We start from the raw sequence: 18,876 nt of genomic DNA, 5'->3' as shown, positions 1-18,876 counted from the left end.
TACATCATTATTTTTTCAAAGTATTATTTTTATATTTTGTTGTTATTGTTACTAGTTGTTATTATGTATAAAAGATGTATTCATCATATGTTCTTTTTCCTGACATTAAATGTGAATATTTTCTAAACGCCTCTATTTTATACCTGTACAGGTCGAGTGGACTTTGGTCATGGCTTCCATCACTGGTTTGATAGGCTTTAGAGCCTGGTCTCTATACGAGAACAAACGCAACAAGTACATGATTAAAATTGCCCAAATGCTTTATTATAAGGTAATGACTGAGACTAAAATGAAAATAAAGAGATGTGAAATTTAGGGGCTCCTTCCTTATGTGGTTGTTCAATGTCAAGTCGGTAAACTTGGCACTTGAGAATTGATGGTATGTTTTAAAATTAATACAAATCATTTCTGGTCCCAATATCAATCATCTAGATATACAAAATGTCAGAGAGAATGTCGTGTGAAGAAATCACCCAACTGAATATAATAGACAGCTCCAAAATCCTGTGCCAAATTTCAATTGTAATACATATAAACATTATAAGTGAGAGGATGTTTACCGACTTGACACAACCTGACAAAGATACGCATCATCTGCTATTAAAACCCTATTACCACTTCAGAAGTTTCGAGTCTCTATATATCACTGTCTCCGGTAATGATTTGGCTTTGTGATTATCAGAGATAACTTGAAATCATGGGGAGTTGTGGTTTATAGTTAAAGAGCTTCAAACATATATACTATATATTTTTCTTTGAAATGAAATAAAACACACATTATAGTTTTTTAAATACTGAAAGTGTTTTCCAGACAACGATAAACTTGCTTGGACACATGCTTTGAATTTGACCCTTTTCTCAACGGGCAGCCAGTGTAATCTTTGAAGGAGAGGTGTGGCAGAGTCAAACCTTCGCCTTCGAAAGACCAATCTGGCAGTATTATTTTGGAATGTCTGCAGCCGCCTGAGCTTATTTTCCGAGACACCAAACAACGGTTATCAACGCCACAAATATATGAAGTCATATTATTGGATAATTTGCTTTTTTTCTTGGTTTCTTGGCCTCCGTGACATCCACTTATCCGGATCAACTGTGTATATATATATACGAGGGCTCTTTCATAATTAACCGAAAAATGCCTGTAAAATCCGCGTTTTTATGCTATCAACAAAATTCTTGTACGTGTTCATACCTTGACTCGTCCTTCATTTCTCTACGTAACAGCCAAGTCTGTCGACACACTTCTGCCAAATCCGCACCATGGAATAGATACCCTCTCGGAAGAAATTTCCGTCAAGGTTTTGTAGCCATTTCCGCACATGGTCAACAAGCTCTTCATCGACATCAAAGCGCTTTCCTGCCAGCTCACGTTTCAGTGGCCCAAAGAGGTGATAATCAGATGGTGCGAGGTCTGGACTGTGTGTTGGGTGTGGCAAAATCTCCCATCCATATTTCTCTAGCCAACCTTGCGTCACTCGTGCTGTGTGGGTGTAGCGTTGTCGTGTTGCAAAATGACCCCGTTGGTCAACTGTCCTGGGCGCTTTCTGCGAATGGCCTCCCTAAGCTTGTCAAGAGTTTGGCAGTACCTTGCAGCATTGATTGTTTTCCAGGTTGTAAGTTTCGAACAGAATAACACCACGACTGTCCCAGAAAACAGTTCCCATTATTTTTTTTGTGACCGCATGACTTTGAATTTCTTCGCGACAGGTGAGGATGGATGTTTCCATGTCATCGAATCTTGCTTTGTTTCTGGGGTGCAATGGTGCAACCAAGTCTCATCACCGGTGACTATGCTGTCAAGAAAAGTCACATCGTACCCTAGAAAGTCTCCGCCGGCGTTGGCAGTATGCCCGTGAACCCTGCGTGAGCTCTTGCTTCTTCTCAAAAGTTCCCTGCAGATGTCCAATCTTTGTTCTTTATGATTGTCTGTCAATTGCTTAGGAACCCATCTTGCGCTGACTTTTCTGTAGCCAAGTTCATCAAATACAATTCTATGGGCAGAAGTTTCCGAAATTTCAAGACTGCTTGCGATTTCATGAAGTTTCAACCTCCTGTCTTGACGAATAAGCTCATCAACTCGCTTCACATTGTCTTCTGACGTCGCAGTTATCGAACGCCCTCTCCCTTCCCTGTCTGTCAAGTCGGAATGGCCGGCTTCAAACAAATTACACCAGTGATAGACTTGTGTACGGCTTATAACATGCTCACCATATACACTCTGAAGTTCTTTATGAATTCAGGATTCAGACTTTTGGCGTTCAAAAAACGTATGACAGCTCTGATTTCCTCCTTTGACCAAGTTTCAAGGTGGGCCGCCATCTTTAAAATCGTCCAGAAATTCATTGTGCAAAATGATGCACTTTATAATTTCTGGGAATATCCGTAAGGAAATAAGGAATATCATGTCGTTTACAGAATTTAAAAATCTCCACTGGTTGCTGAGCAATGGGCATTTTTCGGTTATTTCTGAAAGAGCCCTCGTATATATATATATATATATATATATATATATATATATATATATATATATATATATATATATAATTATATATAATCATCATGGCTTATTCCTCTTGGATGTGGCCTCCGCAATTGCCAAACCGAAACAAGCTTCTGTCCTGCACCATCCTTCCACATTCAGTCACTGGCTTATTCATCCATTTGCTGATGTCTTGTGACCATCTTCTTCTTGGTCCCCCCTCTCCCTCTTTTATCATCCACAATACCCTCTAGAAAATTTTTTTCAGGGGTGTTATGTCTCTTGATATGTCAAAATAAAAAGCAAATTTTAGTTTCTGTATTGTCTTGATGAGATATGGCTCCCTAATGTCCAGGGACTCTTTCACATTTTGATTAGTTCTCTTTGATTTCCAGGGAATGCAGAGAATTTTCCAATAGCATTCATTTCATATTATTATCGGTGGTCACAAAATAAAGTGCCAAGTGTTGGCTTGTAACTCTAATACTTTTCATTGAATTTCTTTCAAATTCAAAACATAAATAAAACAAATCTTTATACGTAGATTGTCAAATTTTTAATGTATATTAATTGAGAAACAATAAATAAGTGATTTTTCAAAACCGTGTTCAGAAACAATATCAAGAAAAAGGACGCAACATTACAAGAGAGTAAAATGATGATGATCTTGACTATTGTTGCCATTTTTAGCAAACATTTGTCACCTTAAACATTATTTTCATCATAATTCTCCTCATCATGTAAGAAATCGTCTATATAGCACACTCACATACTGATTTTAGTCCAACGATTACAAAGCTAGCACTTTAAAAGTGATCAATAGCACTGCCATCCTGTTAAATGACACAATGTAATCTGTTTTTCCAACTTGAAATGCACTTCCCAATTTCCTCAATGATTATCTCCTCCCAGCAGAAAATAATTCCTTCTCTCAAGGTTTCTTCTGTGAACGCGGATCTTTGTCCACTATAAACCTTCTCATTCAAAGAATTCCAAATTGCATAATTAATTGGATTCAGGCCGGGTGATTGAGGCGGTCAGTTGTATTTCGTCATTAAAGGAATGTTTTTACTCTGAAGAAAAGCTTGTGTTCTTTGTTGTGTCAATGAAGTGTATTTCGGTCTTGCCATTCCAATGAAATATCAACTGAAACCATTACTTTCTTTAAAAAACGATTTTGTTCATGATCTAGCCTGTTGGTTGGTATTTGTGATTTTTTTCTATCCATACACTAAATTGTTATGACTATTTTTATCTTTTCATCAGTGAACACAATCACTTTAACGTCATCTGTAGAAAACCTATCAAATAGTTTCCTTGCTCTTTGTTTTCGTTTATTCAACACACTGGTAGGCTATCTTTATGTTCTTACCCTCTTAAATGCTTTGGAATTTAGTTCTTTTCATATGATATTGTGCACAGAAGTTTCCCAGGCATCACAACACATGTCTTTTTAAAATAATTACAACGCACAAATACCACAATAATTTGTGTCATCTTTTCGCAGATATCAAAATTTTTAGGTGGTGTTACAAGATTTGATATTATTCAAAAACCGCTCATTTAATTATTTTGCAGGCCTGTAAATCTTCCAACAATTGTTGGAATTCCGTAGCACGATTTTGTTCGATATATTCTGTTAGGTGCTGATATCTAAAAAAAAAAAAAGATTCAAAGTAAAAATAAAATTCGTAACGTCAAAAAACAGGACCAACAAAAAAGAAAATAAAGTTTTATTTTGTGCCTAGAAAAAAATCAGTTTTTATTCCTTTTCGAACGCAGACTTAAAAAAAAAACAACCCAAAAGAAACTTTTTATTTGTCGTGTCAAAGACAAAACAAAACTAGACCGTCTAGTCAGCTAGGTATATTATCATTCCACCTTTACGCTCCGCAAGACGTGGGTGTATTCACTGCCTGCTTACTGTGCCACAGACAAGAGAGGGTTGCTGTCGAACACAAGCGTAAACTAGCACACACAGCGTGTGTCAGACCGGGCTGTTTCTCTATATTTTGCTACAGACACACACACATTTCTCCGCCTCTCTCTTTTCCTTTCAATGGATTCTTTAGTTCAGTCTAAAAGTCATCCGGATAAAACTATTGCGATATAAATATTTTTCTTCGAACTGTGATTGACTGCTCTTAGCGGAAGTTTTCTTTCATCACGACCGTGATTGTTTAAATTTTTCTCTTTTTCCTCCTTCACACACGACTGCACCTCCTCTTCTTCTTCTTCTTCTTCTTCTTCTTCTTCTTCTTCTTCTTCTTCTTCTTCTTCTTCTTCTTCTTCTTCTTCTTCTTCTTCTTCTTCTTCTTCTTCTTCTTCTTCTTTTTCTTCTTCTTTTTCTTCTTCTTTTATACGAACTAATCCAAATAAACGAAAGAATCTGCTTAAAAATCTAACGGAAACAAACATGAGCGAAGATAAAGCAGCTTCTCGTGTCAGAGCACTAGATACACATCCTTCAAAATGGTAGGAATTGTTTTCTTCCTTTCATTTTACAACTAACTCAGACCTGGGCCCAGAAATGTATGTACTCTCTCAAATAATTGGGATTTTCTTTTTTTTTTTTTTTGGGACCATAAAATAGGGACCTGCTTATTTTGTATTATAAATGAGTTGGGGAAAGTGACAGGATTTGACTAGTCAATTGATGTGTAATATCTGTGTTGTGTTTATTAATTAATCCATATTTTCGTCCTGTTAGTCTATGTTCAAAAAGTTCAGACAATTTTTTCACCAACCATTTACAGGTCTGATTTTGATATTTTGCAATTTTGTTAACAAAGAATAGTTCTAATGGTAGTGAAAATTTTGAAAAGATATCTTTACAACAGAAAGAAATAAACAGTGGAACGTTTTTTTTTGGGTTTTTTTGTGACCACCTAATATATATATATATATATAATATATATATATATATATATATATATATATATATATATATATATATATATGCGCTATATTATATTGATATACTGATATATTTATATATTTATAAATATGTGTAATTATTTAGATTACATAGGCGTACACCGTAAAAGTTCCGAAAATTTTGTCCGACCAAAGTGGCATCTCAAGGTAGCAGCTCATGATTTGTGTGTATATTGGTCCCTAATGATCATTTTTCAAGTCGTCTTATAATGAAATGAGGTCCAGTGGGCACTAGGTATCTTTGTTGTTTTTCGTGTTTTTATTGCTGTGACTGAATATTGAAGGTGCCAGTAATCCAAAAATTTCTCTCATAATTTGGAATCTTGAACTACTTGGAAAGTGTTGTCTTATGATTTTAAGTGCAAAGCAGCAATTTGATGGCTGTGTCAAAGTTAAAACAGATAAAATCAGATTTTGTATTTTTTAAAAATAAAAAAATAATATCCATTCCACAGAATATTGCTAACAACTATAGTCTCTTAGCTGTTTTGGTAGATAGAGCACAGGATGAATGTTTCAAAGAAGCATTGTTGACTTACACCTTTCTACTGGCCTCTCAACCTGCTGCATACCGTAACAAGCCCACCAGTTCCATATCACACTCTCAATTGGGTAAGTATTTAATGACACTAGAATTGTTGCACTTCTTTCCCCAACTCTAGGGTTACTCATAAATAGTGGCCAACTGTCCTGATAAATGGGCATTGCAATTAGAATCAACCATATAGGCTACAAAAATATCCCATCAAAAACAGACACCATCATTTTTAGCACGTTGGGTTGTGTGTTAACCCTCCGGTTAGCGAGTATGACAATGAGGTGGGAGTACTTGCATTGAATTGATACCAGTTAGTGGTACCTCTCATTATTTTGAACACAATCAATTTCTTAAAATTTATATCAATCATTTTCTACTCTTAACATTTGGGAAAGAATTCTACGATAAGTGAGCGAAATATATAAGATATCAAATGCAGAAAATATCTCTCTGTGTCCAAATAAAAAGCTCCATGGACTTTTCATATGAAAATGAAAAATGTATTTTCTATTAAGACAGTATAAATTGAGTTCAAATTTTATTCTTACTTGCGCCATTAATTTTGAGTTGATCGACTTATCATCATGTTTATTGAATGGACAGCTATGCGTATTATTATTATTATTATTATTATTATTATTATTATTATTATTATTATTATTATTATTATTATTATTAGTAGTATTATTATTATTATTATTATTATTATTATTATTATTATTATTATTATTATTATTATTATTATTATTATTATTATTATTATTATTATTATTATTATTATTATTATTATTGTAACTTTATTCAGTTGACAAAATTACTTTTAGGGTAACAACTGCAAAATAACAATAAATAACAAAATGTTACTAAAGCTCGCAACACAACATATTAACAATGTATAACACTACATAGCTCCCGCCAGAGCTTTTGTTCATTTGTCATAAATCCAGCCGATCAGGGGGTTTGGATAATCGTCCCCTTTCAGTGCGTTTGGATTCGGTCTGCAACGTTTCCTCATCAGGAAAGATCATACGTTTCTCCTGGTTGGTTGCACCCGTTTTACTCTCTCCCGTGTTCTGTGCTTTCTTCGGTCTTCCCGTTCGTGGTGGTTCATGTACCTGAACAGGTTGATCAATGTCACAGTGTGCGGGTTTTAGTCTGTCGATTGAGACTGAGTCTTCTTTGTTTCCTACTTGTAGTTTGAAAACTTTGTCACCGGTTTCTAGAACTCTATACGGTCCTGTGTACGGAGCCTGGAGTGGTCTTCGATGTCCATCATGACGTATGAACACGTATTTAGCTTTGCTGATGTCCCGTGGTACGAAGCTTGTTGCTTTTTTATGCGTGGACGGAGGAACTGGACGAAGTTGACCCACTTTCTCACGGAGGTTTTTCAACATTTCAGGAGTATTGGTGTTGGGATCCGGACCAGGAACAAAGTCTCCAGGTACTGTAATAGGTGCCCCATATACGAGTTCTGCCGACGAGGTATCGAGGTCTTCTTTTGGGGCGGTACGTATACCTAACATCACCCAGGGAAGTTGATCAATCCAGTTTGGTCCTTCTAGTTTCGCTCGAATGGCTTCCTTCATGCGGCGGTGGAAACGTTCAACCAATCCATTTGCTTGGGGATGGTAAGCTGTTGTTTGTTTGATTTGAGTACCAAGGAGTGTGCACACGTTTGACCACAACTGTGAAGTGAACTGTGGTCCTCGGTCTGATGAAATGTTCTCTGGTACTCCGAATCTAGCAACCCAGTGTGCGATGAATGCTCGTGCTATTTCTTCTGTGTCAGTACTGGTAATGGGTATTGCTTCAGGCCATCTGGTAAATCTGTCCACCATCGTAAGCAGATATGTATAACCACGTGAGGGGGGCAGTGGTCCAACCAAATCGATGTTGACATGGCTGAAACGTCCGCTGGGTTTTTCATATTCTCCCAGGGGCGCCCTCGTGTGTCTGTGTACTTTTGCCCTTTGGCATGATGTGCAGGTCTTTGCCCATGCATTGATCTGTTTGGTCATTCCCTTCCATACCATTTTCTGTGATTAGTCGGCGGGTAGCTCTGATTCCTGGATGTGAAAGACCATGGATGGCGTCGAACATCTTTCGTTGCCATGATTTGGGAACCACTGGCCGTGCTCTTCCGGTCGATATGTCACAGAGAACTGTAGTGCCATTAGTCCCGTAAGAAATGTCTTTCAGTTGCAGGGATGTTTCTGAGGTGCGTAGTGATTGGATCTCCTCATCATTCAATTGAGCTGTTGCCATGGCCTCATAATCTATTCCCTCAGAAATCGCACTGAGACCGAAATCGTCTGAGGTGTCGTGTTCTACTGTTGTTCTTGACAACGCATCAGCTACTGGATTGTCTTTTCCTGATATGTGTTGGATATCAGTTGAGAATTCTGAGATGGCAGATAGTTGTCGTTGTTGGCGTGCGGACCATGGTTCTGAAACCTTGTTCATTGCAAATGTTAGTGGTTTATGATCCGTGAAAATGGTGAATATTCGTCCTTCCAAGAAGTAACGGAAATGCCGAACGCCACAGTGGACAGCCAGGAGCTCCCGATCAAAAGCGCTGTATTTCTGTTCCGGAGGACGAAGCTGGCGGCTGAAAAAGGCGAGAGGTTTCCATTGGCCGTCAATGTTTTGTTCTAGTACTCCCCCCATCGCTATATCAGAAGCGTCTACTGTCAGTGAAGTAGGAGCTGATGTCTGCGGGTGGGACAACATAGTTGCTTGGGCCAAGGCTTCTTTTGTTGACTTGAAAGCGTGTTGTAGGGTGCATTGAAGGGGTGCAGATTTTTTTGTTTGACCAGCCAATGCCTTGTAAAGTGGTTGCATTAGTTGAGCTGCTGCTGGCACGAAACGGTGGTAGAAATTGACCATGCCAACAAATTCCTGTAGGCCTGATGTTGTAGGGGTGGGGAATGAGCGAATTGCCTCCACTTTCGCTGGAAGAGGAGTTGCTCCGTGACAACTGATCCTGTGTCCAAGGAAATCAATCTCTTTCACCCCGAAAATGCACTTGTCTGAATTCACCACTAATCCATATTTCTCTAGCCTATCAAAAAGGGCATTCAAGTGTTTTTTGTGTTCTTCTGCATTTTTGCTAGCTATGAGGATGTCATCAAGGTAAACAAATGTGAAGTCCAAACCCTGACAAACTGTGTCCATCAGTCTCTGGAAAGTCTGTGCAGCGTTTTTTAACCCAAAGGGCATCCGGAGGAATTCATAGAGGCCAAATGGGGTTATGATTGCTGTCTTGGAGATGTCCTGCTCGTGGACTGGGATCTGATGGTAACCGCGAATGAGGTCGACTTTTGAGAAGATTTTGCAACCTGATAGTCTTGCTGAGAGGTCTTGTATGTGAGGAATCGGGTAGCGATCTGGAGTAGTAGAACCGTTTAACCTGCGGTAGTCTCCACATGGTCTCCAACCTCCGTTGGGTTTAGGTGCCACATGTAGAGGCAATGCCCACGGACTGTTGGAACGACGTACGATTCCTAGAGCCTCCATGTTGTCAAACTCCGATTTTGCTACTGCTAGTTTGTCTGGTGCCAGACGGCGTGCTTTTGAGTGTACCGGAGGGCCCGTTGTGGTTATATGGTGTTCCACAGAATGCTTTGTTGTGGGACATGAAAATGTGGGCGAAGTGAGTGCTGGCCGTGTAGATAACAGCTGAGTGAACTGATTCTCATCGTCAGTTGTGATGATTGAGATGTGTGGGGCTGTATGCTGTGAAGTCATGAGTGAGACTGAAGCATAGGTGCCGCTGTGCATTAGGCGATTGCCCTTCAGATCGACGAGTAGTGAATGAGCCCGAAGGAAATCTGCCCCCAAAATTGGTCTGTTGACGGCTGCCAGTGTAAATGTCCATTCATACTGGTGTGATCCTATGTGTAAGGACAGTTTACGTTGTCCATATGATTTGATGAGTGTACCATTGGCGGCTGCTAACGGGAACCCGTGTTGTCCGCGGCGAAGGTCGTTTGTTGAAGCCGGTAACACACTGATCTCAGCTCCTGTATCGATCAGAAAGTTGCGGCCAGATTGTTTATCATATGCAAACAAAAGGTTGTCCTTGGAGCCGGCCACCATATTGCTTATAGGTGGCCGGCTGTCCAGTTTTCCGAAAATTTGCAAGGAGTGGTGCATTTTGTAGCCTGTTTGCCGAATTTTTGGTGGTACCAACACAAATCCGGGTCGGGTGTCTTACTGTGTTGATGGCGTGGTCCATCTCGTTTGTTGTGTTTGCCTCCTTTCATTGTTGCATTAATGGTAGCTCCGGTGGACATAAAGTGTTTGTCTGCCGCTTTGGCCAGGTCCCGGAGGGTCGGATAATCCTGTTGAGTTACCAAGGATTGGACTTCTGCTGGTAGTTGGCGTAGAAAAGCTTCCTTAAAAAGGAATCCTGGTTCTTGTCCTGGAGGGACTATGGCAAGCATTTTGTCCAATAGTTCGCTTGGTTTGGAATCACCCAGACCACCAATGTCTAAGATGCGAGATGCGGCTTCTCTTTCAGAAAGTTTGTAATTGTCTATGAGTCTTTGTTTGAGGGTTTCATATTTGTTAGTGCTTGGTGGGTTGGTCAGGATGTCGAGAACTCTGGTGGCAGTGTCTTGGTCGAGGGATGCTGCGACATAACTGTATTTAGTTACGTCAGCTGTGATTCCTTTAATTGTGAATTGTGCCTCGGCCTGAACGAACCAAATTTGAGCTCTTTGGGGCCAAAAGGTTGGTAGTTTGATGGACACTGCGTTGGCTTCATGGGTATCCTGATTGGTTGGCATGTTGAAGGAAGGGTGTGTTCAATCCTGACGTCGGGGTCACCACTGTAACTTTATTCAGTTGACAAAATTACTTTTAGGGTAACAACTGCAAAATAACAATAAATAACAAAATGTTACTAAAGCTCGCAACACAACATATTAACAATGTATAACACTACATTATTATTATTATTATTATTATTATTATTATTATTATTATTATTATTATTATTATTATTATTATTATTATTATTATTATTATTATTATTATTATTATTATTATTATTATTATTATTATTTTTATTATCATCATCATTATTATTATTATTATTATTATTATTATTATTATTATTATTATTATTATTATTATTATTATTATTATTATTATTATTATTATTATTATTATTATTATTATTATTATCCCAATCAGGTGGGTTGACAGTTGAAGAATTATCCAAGCAAGTTGAGGATTGGGTAGAAGTTCATGCTGGTGTGAGAGTTCAGTTTGACACATCTGAGGCTTTGCTTTTCTTGAAAGAACTGGGTTTGGTCCAAGAGAAGGATGGCAGATTTCATGCTGTCATGCTAAATGTGGCCAGGATGATTGTGCCAGCTCTACCAGTGACGACGTCTACAATACTTCAGGACAGCAACACCATAGAGGGATTTGACAGGGATGTTTTCTTAGAGACGGAAGAGGAGTACAGAAAGAATGAGAAGAAGATGAAGAATTATGGATGGTTTTAAGATGCAAGTTTTGCATGCTTCATTTTTGTGTAAATTGATGCGTATAAGTGTGCATGATTGAGAATCTGAATACCACATTGTAACTGTGACTGGATGTGAGAATGTATGTTGTGGAAGAGGATTCTGAAAAAGTGTGAAGCGGGCACTTGTATCAATAATAATGAGAAATATAGGGTGTGGAGAAGTTCCAGATGAAAACAGAGAATAAAAATATTGTGATGTCAGAGCCAAACTTGGGATCCAACTAACATGGCCCCATTCACCTGGCTGACTCTCTCAGCCAGGCAGAGTATGCCCTGTCACTTGGATCCCATGTTTGGCTCTTACACCGCAATATTTTTATTCTCTGTTTTCATCTGATATTTCTCCAAACCCCACTATATTTCTCATCGGAAGAGGATTGTGTTAGTCTTTGGGTTTTTTTTTAGTTATTTTTTTTGTGTTTTTTTTTTTAATGAATTGATAAAAGACTAGAATTTTCAGCTTTTAAAAGTGAAAAACCGTTTAGATGAACTTTCTACTTTGTATCTCTCCAATTTCTATGCATTATTAACTCCTGACAAAAAATATGGGGAGGAAAACCCGATGAATTAATTTATGCACTTGTCACTCCAATTTCTATTGTATGAAATGATTTTATATGACAGTATACTAAGAAAAATAAAAGTTTGCATATATATAACACTTAAATATAATAAGTTCTATGCTCAGAGCGCTTAACAGTAGTTGTGTGGTGCCCAGCTGCCAGCTTGAACATTGGACCAAAATGAAGGTTGTGCTGTGAGTTCAAGTCTATACCATGATACCTCATTTGCATTTGGTGGTTCTAGATCTGAAAGGAAGTTTTGCCTTTGTCCCTTTTGCTTATATTCAACCTCGATTGACCTGTGTGTCAACGTCAAATATCTCTTTTCCTTTGGTTGACTGTGATGTAAATCTGTGACCACCACCTCAAAACCGTTTTATGTCAGGTGACAAAACTGACAGGGAATATGACATTTTAGTTTTTGTTACTTCAAGAGACTGTATTCATTCTCCCCAATAAAACATAACAACTTTACCAAGTCTCATATGTTTGATTATAATTTCATTTTTTAGCATTGAACCCATCCCGACTTGGTACTGCTTTGAGATGATAGGTCATATATGTGCAAAAATTATCACATGTATTGGTGAAACAAACACATATCTTTATAAGAATAATGAAGTCTCTAACCATATTTATTTGGTGCCATATTGGGGGTGGCTACTGATAGATTGTTCTAACTCCATGTCTCTAAGTTGCTATCTGCCTTTGGTTGGGATGTCTTGATTTTGCTCAGATTCCAGCTGGAATCCTGTTCTCTTGCTTAGTAAAGCAATCAGATATGGTTTTATTTTGTGCCTCTCTTGGATGAATTTATGTAAAACTATTTCTTTGGACGTCTTCTTCCAAGGACTTGTAGTTGAATTGCAAATCTGTTTTGTGTAGGGTCCCATCTTCCTTTTCCACGACACTGCATGACCTGAAGTGTTTTCAAACACTGTTACACTTCTTTGATATGGGGATTGTTTGACAATGAATTCACAAAGTGGAATTATGAAATTGATATCCAACTACGGCTCTCTTTAAATGATAATTGTAGACATTTGTAAAGCTATTGGTGCCTTTCCTTGTCAAATAGTCTTGAGTGTGTCTGATTGAAATTGGTATTGGAAAGAGGAAAATATTTCTTTCTTTGTGAAGGAAGCAATTTATGCTTTCATCTGAAAGACGAGACAATCAGCCGTGATCTGCTCACAAAATATTGTATGCTGGAAAGATCAAATGGTACTCGTTCATACATAGACCAAGAGAGGTAATCTATATTGCTTTGTCAAGGACACAATGCTGAGGTGAGAGTGTTCTCTCTTTCTTCTTCTCACCCATCCAGTCATTGACCATGCTTGACTTTTGTAGCAAGACAGGACACAATAAGGCTGAACCACCAGTGCCACTTATATTTAGCAGTAAAACAAATGGAAGGACAATAAAGGATATGGATTGTATCTTTGACATTTTACATGGCAGATGAATTATTTATAGGATTCAATTAGCAGTTATTAGGGTTTGAACCAAGGTGTTTTCATTATTGTTGTTATTTACAGTGATTTTTTTTTCTGTATTTTCATCGCCACTAATGCCAGCAATATTGTTATCATCACAATGTTTATCCTTTCACCTCGTTTAGAATTGTTCCTGTGGTATAAACAGTTGTATAAACAAAAGCTCTGAAATCGGTAATTTGAAAGAAATAAGTTTAATATGTGAATTTTTTTTGAAAAACTAAGTTACAGAGAATGTAATTCGTGACAAATATCGCCATTGATATTGTCAATAATAATAGTATAAATACTACTATTTACATACTTATCTTTTACCTTGTTTTTAGAATTCATCTCATTTTGGAACACCCTTTACCATTGTTTATTATTTGTATGTTTGTAGTTTGGTTTACATCCGAGTTTTCCTACATTTACCTACAAGATAATCCAATTCCCAACCCTTACCCCACACCCCTTTATTTTTTTGTTGTTGTTATTATATTTTAATGGGTGGTATATTCTGTGAGTATTAAATGTAATCAAGAGATGTTTGTAATGTTGAATTTAATTGTGACTGATGTTTCTTTTAATGAGAGAGAGAAGAAAGTATTTATGTTTTATTCTGACTGTGATAGGTATGGCCTGTATCCCTATAATACATTGTGATAAATACCTGATTTCTGTATCTGTTCACCAACTACACACCTGTTTTACGTGGGTTTTATTTTGGGTTTCCTACAACTGCAGAGTTTATACGCCTTTTGTAAAAGTAAATGTGATTTAGTGCCTGAATTATTAATTTTTTTCGCATTGCTGAAATTACCCAAAAATTAGACCCTGCTCTGACTGTGTTTCGTGAAGTGAAACAAAAATTATTGGAGTTATATTGTCTTGATGGACTTTGTACATAAAGAGCGCTGGGTGGGGTCTTTTGATCTCCGATGGTGGGCAGGAGGTCACTTGCTGTGTCTTCTATCCCCTTATATCTGTTTTCCGAGTTGTTTTCTGTCTTTGTCTTGGAATGAGATTACTTGGTTTTGCCCTTTCCCTTTTTGGAGTCCTTGGACTGAGAGGGAAATAGTCAAATGTATAGTTATAGGAGATGATATTTTTTACATGTAAATCATCTCTATGTTATTTACTTAGTTATATTTGTTGGTTTGAATGTATAATGTAAGCATTTGAGTGTGTTCCTCTTAATGGGATCCATTGCTTTTGGCTGGGTGAGAGTTTTAGGTGATCTCAAACTATGCACAATGATAGTATGCTCTTGGAATCTACATCTGCTCCCTGTTTGTACAATTTCCCTTTGTCTTACTTTCTGGGTGGGAATCCTGACCTCCCATAGCGGGCAGGGAGGTACATACTGTGTCTTCTATACCCTTATATCTGTTTTCCAACATGCTTTCTGCCTTTGTCTTGGAATGAGATTACTTGGTTTTTTCCTGGCCCTGGTCGGAGTCCTGGCTGGGAGGGAAACAGTCAAATGCATAGTTATTGTTTTGGGAGATGATATTTTTTTCCTTGTAAATCATCTCTCCGTTATGTATTATTATTTTTATTTTGAATGTATAATGTAGGCATTTGAGTGTATTCCTCTTTGTTGGGTTTTGTGCTTGTGTCTGGATGAGACTTGTAGGTGATTTCAAACTAAGTACATGGGTGGTATGCTCTTGGATTCTACATCTGATCCCTATTTGTTCCCCGTTCCCCTTTGTCTTACTTTTTCTTGGGTGCTTTAATTGTAATTCTAGAACTTTTTACTATCCTATTTTCTTCCTTTTTACTGGCGCTGATATAACCTAAATGTGTTGCAAGCGCCGTAAAACCCTAAAAAACAAAAAACAATTTGTCTTACTTTCTTGCTGTGCTTTCAAATGTAGTTTAACTTGTATTTTTGTACTATTCCATTTTCTTTCTTTTTACTGGTGCTGACATGACCTAAATGTGTCGCAAGTGCCGTAAAACCCTTAAAAACAAAAACAAACATAAAGAGCGGTAGAAAATTCTAGGTTTGGGATCACAAGATGTCATTGGGCTCGGCTATGGCCACTGTTGTCATGCATTTTGTTTTATGAGAGGTGATTATTTTTCCCCTGTTTGTGAATCATCTCTCGGTTATGTCTTATGCTTGTGTTAATTTGCATTATGTATGAATCTGATATTGTATGTGTTGATTTATGATATGTGTGTATTTATATTATGAATGTATTAGTAATATGCTCTGTTATCTTACGTTTCCTGGCACATGAATGACCCGTGTGTATTGGTAGCGCCACAAATTTCTCTAAAACAAGACAAACATTAAGTTGACAATTTGCGAATCAAAGTTTACTTTGTTAGTCTGAGAGAATTGATATGTAATTATTTATTAAAGTGGATTTTATTTACAAAATGAAATCTGACACCTGAATAGGATTTATTCATTTGGATGTCATTGGTTTTATAGGGTTTTAGATATCATCGGGGAGGTCTTGTGAGAGTGGTGTAATCCATATACACTTTTAATTACTGGTTTTAAGTGTAATAAAAAAATATATAGAGTATGACAGGGTGATTTGATTGGTAGATTTATACTTTGTGGAGGTAGTTAATAAAAAATGTATCAGAAGAATTGAACGAATACTAGTATCCCTGTATGTAGAAAATAAGTTGTTTACATTAATGAGAAGGTGCATGAAGATGGTTAGAATAGCAATATTATGTTGACGATTGTTTACTTGTAACAGTTTATTTAACTTTGTAAACAATAAATTGTTGAAACAGTATACATCATGTTACTTATTTAGTTCAACGTTGCGATAATTTTTTATGTTACTCTTTGACATGTTTATATTAATCTGATCTTATTTAACTCAGTCTGGGTGGGGATCCTGACCTCCCATAGTGGGCAGGGAGGTACATACTGTGTCTTCTATCCCTTATATCTGTTTTCCAACATGCTATCTGTCTTTGTCTTGGATTGAGATTACTTGGTTTTGTCCTGGCCCTGGCCGGAGTCCTAGCTGGGAGGGAAACAGTCAAATGCACAGTTATTGTTTTGGGAGATGATATTTGTTTCCTTGTAAATCATCTCTCTGTTATGTATTATTATATTTTTATTTTGAATTTATAATGTAAGCATTTGAGTGTATTCCTCTTTGTTGGATTTTGTGCTTGTGTCCGGATGAGACTTATAGGTGGTCTCAAACTAAGTACTTTGATAGTGTGCTCTTGGAATCTACATCTGATCCCTATTTGTTCCCAGTTCCCCAATGTCTTACTTTTTCTTGGGTGCTTTATTTGTAATTCTAGAACTTTTTACTATCCCATTTTCTTCCTTTTTACTGGCGCTGATATGACCTAAATGTGTTGCAAGCGCCGTAAAACCCTTAAAAACAAAAACAAAAACAAATTTAACTCAGTTTATATTTGGCTGTCACATGACTGCATTTTCATATAACTGTGGGCTGGTTTGAGGCCAAATGCTTGCAGTTGATATGAATTAACAGAAGTCTTATAAGTACCAGCAAAAAGGTGAAAAATGAAAGGTTTTAGAGTTAAACATTGAAATATCTAAACTTATTGGTTGATTTCAAAGCCTCTTTATTTTCATTCTCCGCTAGTATTTGTATGATTTCAGGCTGCAGGCCTCACCTCCTCACCTCTTCAATCCCCCGCCCCCTTCATTTGATTTTCCCTTTCCGTGCCGGCTATTTTTTCTCTTTCTGCAATGAGACGGCCCGGTTTTGCCCTAACCTTCAGGAATTATTGCTAAGAAATCTCCCATCTAAAACTAAATCAGATCCGATATCTAGGAGTGCTTGTTTGAAAGGTTTCTTCTATCTCTATTTTATCATTTAGTTAGCTTACGGCTGTCTGTTCTTGTACAGAAATGACTTGATATGGTTCTACCTAGCCATCGTTAACTGACACAAGAACTCGCTAGGAATTACCTTTTGACATCATTTTTAAGTTCGTCCACCATCTAGTGAGTTGTCGTTAGTAGTGCTCAAGGGAACAAATGATCCGATTGGTTGAGATATTGAATACAACTCACAATTTGTTTTCTTTTATGGCCAAAGACTTGTCTTGTGACGTCATTTTTAGGTCAGTGCCAGACTATAAGTTTACGATGGCTGAAGTTCTAACCGATCGGGCGTTGCGTAGAATCTATTTCCGTGAAGGAAAACAATCATGTGATTGATTAAAAAAAAAAATAAGAGATGACAATTTTTCATGTAAGTCTTCTCTTTTGGTGATGGTGCATCAAAAAGGTCAAAGTGTCTACTTCCTGTTGTTTTTTTTTTTTCGTTCCGGGCCAGGTCCAAACTCTCTCTCTCTCTCTCTCTCTCTCTCTCTCTCTCTCTCTCTCACTCTCTCTCTCGCTCTCTCTCTCTCTATCTCTCTCTCTCTCTCCCTCTCTCTCTCTCTCACACAGACACTTTCATACTACAGAGGGAGGTGGGGCGGGGGGGGGGGGGGGGGGGGGAGAGAGTCTGAGCTCACACGGAGATAAAACTGCTCATGATAACAACGTGCAAGATAGATAAGACTGCCATTGACTCGTGGATGGTTATTTGAATATCAGCTACTTTAATACTCTAAACATTGAGGTCATAATATTATGAATAATTGTAGTCAGATACAGCAAATCATAAACATGGTTAGAGCAGTCATGAGATGGAACAAAATTAACACAATAACTGGCGTACTCTGGAAAGACACGTATTTAAACATTTGGCCAGAAAACTCATCATTCAAATATCGATCAATTTAAATGATCATCATCTTGTCAAAAACTCTCAAACTGGGACCTGGATCGATTTTTGAAGGTAGAGTTTTATGGTCAAATTTTTAAATACGTGTATGACCAGATTACGACAGTTAACTGGTTAAAACTAGTGCAACAGATATAAACAATAACAAAAAACAAAACCCAACCAAACAAACAATCATATTTTCACACACACTAAGAATATAACCTTTTTAAAAATAGAAACGTTGCGAATTCATTAGGCCCAGACTAATCAGTTTCCCGGGGTATCACCATGCAAATTGAGGCATAAAAAGTGATGTTTAACCCTGTACACGGTATTGGGTTTGACTCTAACTTGGCATGATATCAAGCGTTTTCATCAGAGTAACAGCGATGCGGATTTCAGCATCTCGGTCATTTGTGGGTTCCTCTATCTTCATTCTTTCTTCATTGCTCTGTTCTTTTCTTCTTCTTCTTCTTCTTCTTCTTCTCTCTTCTTCTTCTTCTTCTTCTTCTTCTTCTTCTTCTTCTTCTTCTTCTTCTTCTTCTTCTTCTTCTTCTTCTTCTTCTTCTTCTTCTTCTTCTTCTTCTTCTTCTTCTT

The 18,876-nt window shown here is 37.5% G+C and overlaps 1 protein-coding gene across 3 annotated transcripts in view; it reads left to right on the top strand.

Annotated features, from left to right (window-relative positions):
• Window positions 1-16,305, top strand: part of LOC144977250 (transmembrane protein 143-like) — a 29,422-nt gene extending 13,117 nt beyond the window's left edge. The window contains exons 7-10 of one of the 3 annotated variants that reach the window (XM_078922276.1): window positions 152-271; window positions 5,872-6,028; window positions 7,357-7,463; window positions 11,157-11,280. In XM_078922276.1, the coding sequence (XP_078778402.1) occupies window positions 152-271; window positions 5,872-6,028; window positions 7,357-7,463; window positions 11,157-11,165 (393 nt within the window). In that variant the 3' untranslated portion in view covers window positions 11,166-11,280. Of the gene's footprint in view, window positions 1-151; window positions 272-5,871; window positions 6,029-7,356; window positions 7,639-11,156 lie in introns of those variants that run through there. The other 2 variants (XM_078922274.1, XM_078922275.1) reach the window with 2 other exon arrangements.
• Window positions 16,306-18,876: the final 2,571 nt, after the last annotated feature.

The sequence above is a fragment of the Berghia stephanieae genome, chromosome 7 (assembly GCF_034508935.2).
Source record: "Berghia stephanieae isolate SIO BIC M18660-M18661 chromosome 7, UCSD_Bste_1.3, whole genome shotgun sequence".
Classification (NCBI taxonomy): domain Eukaryota; kingdom Metazoa; phylum Mollusca; class Gastropoda; order Nudibranchia; family Aeolidiidae; genus Berghia; species Berghia stephanieae.
This window is presented reverse-complemented; position numbering and strand designations above follow the sequence as displayed.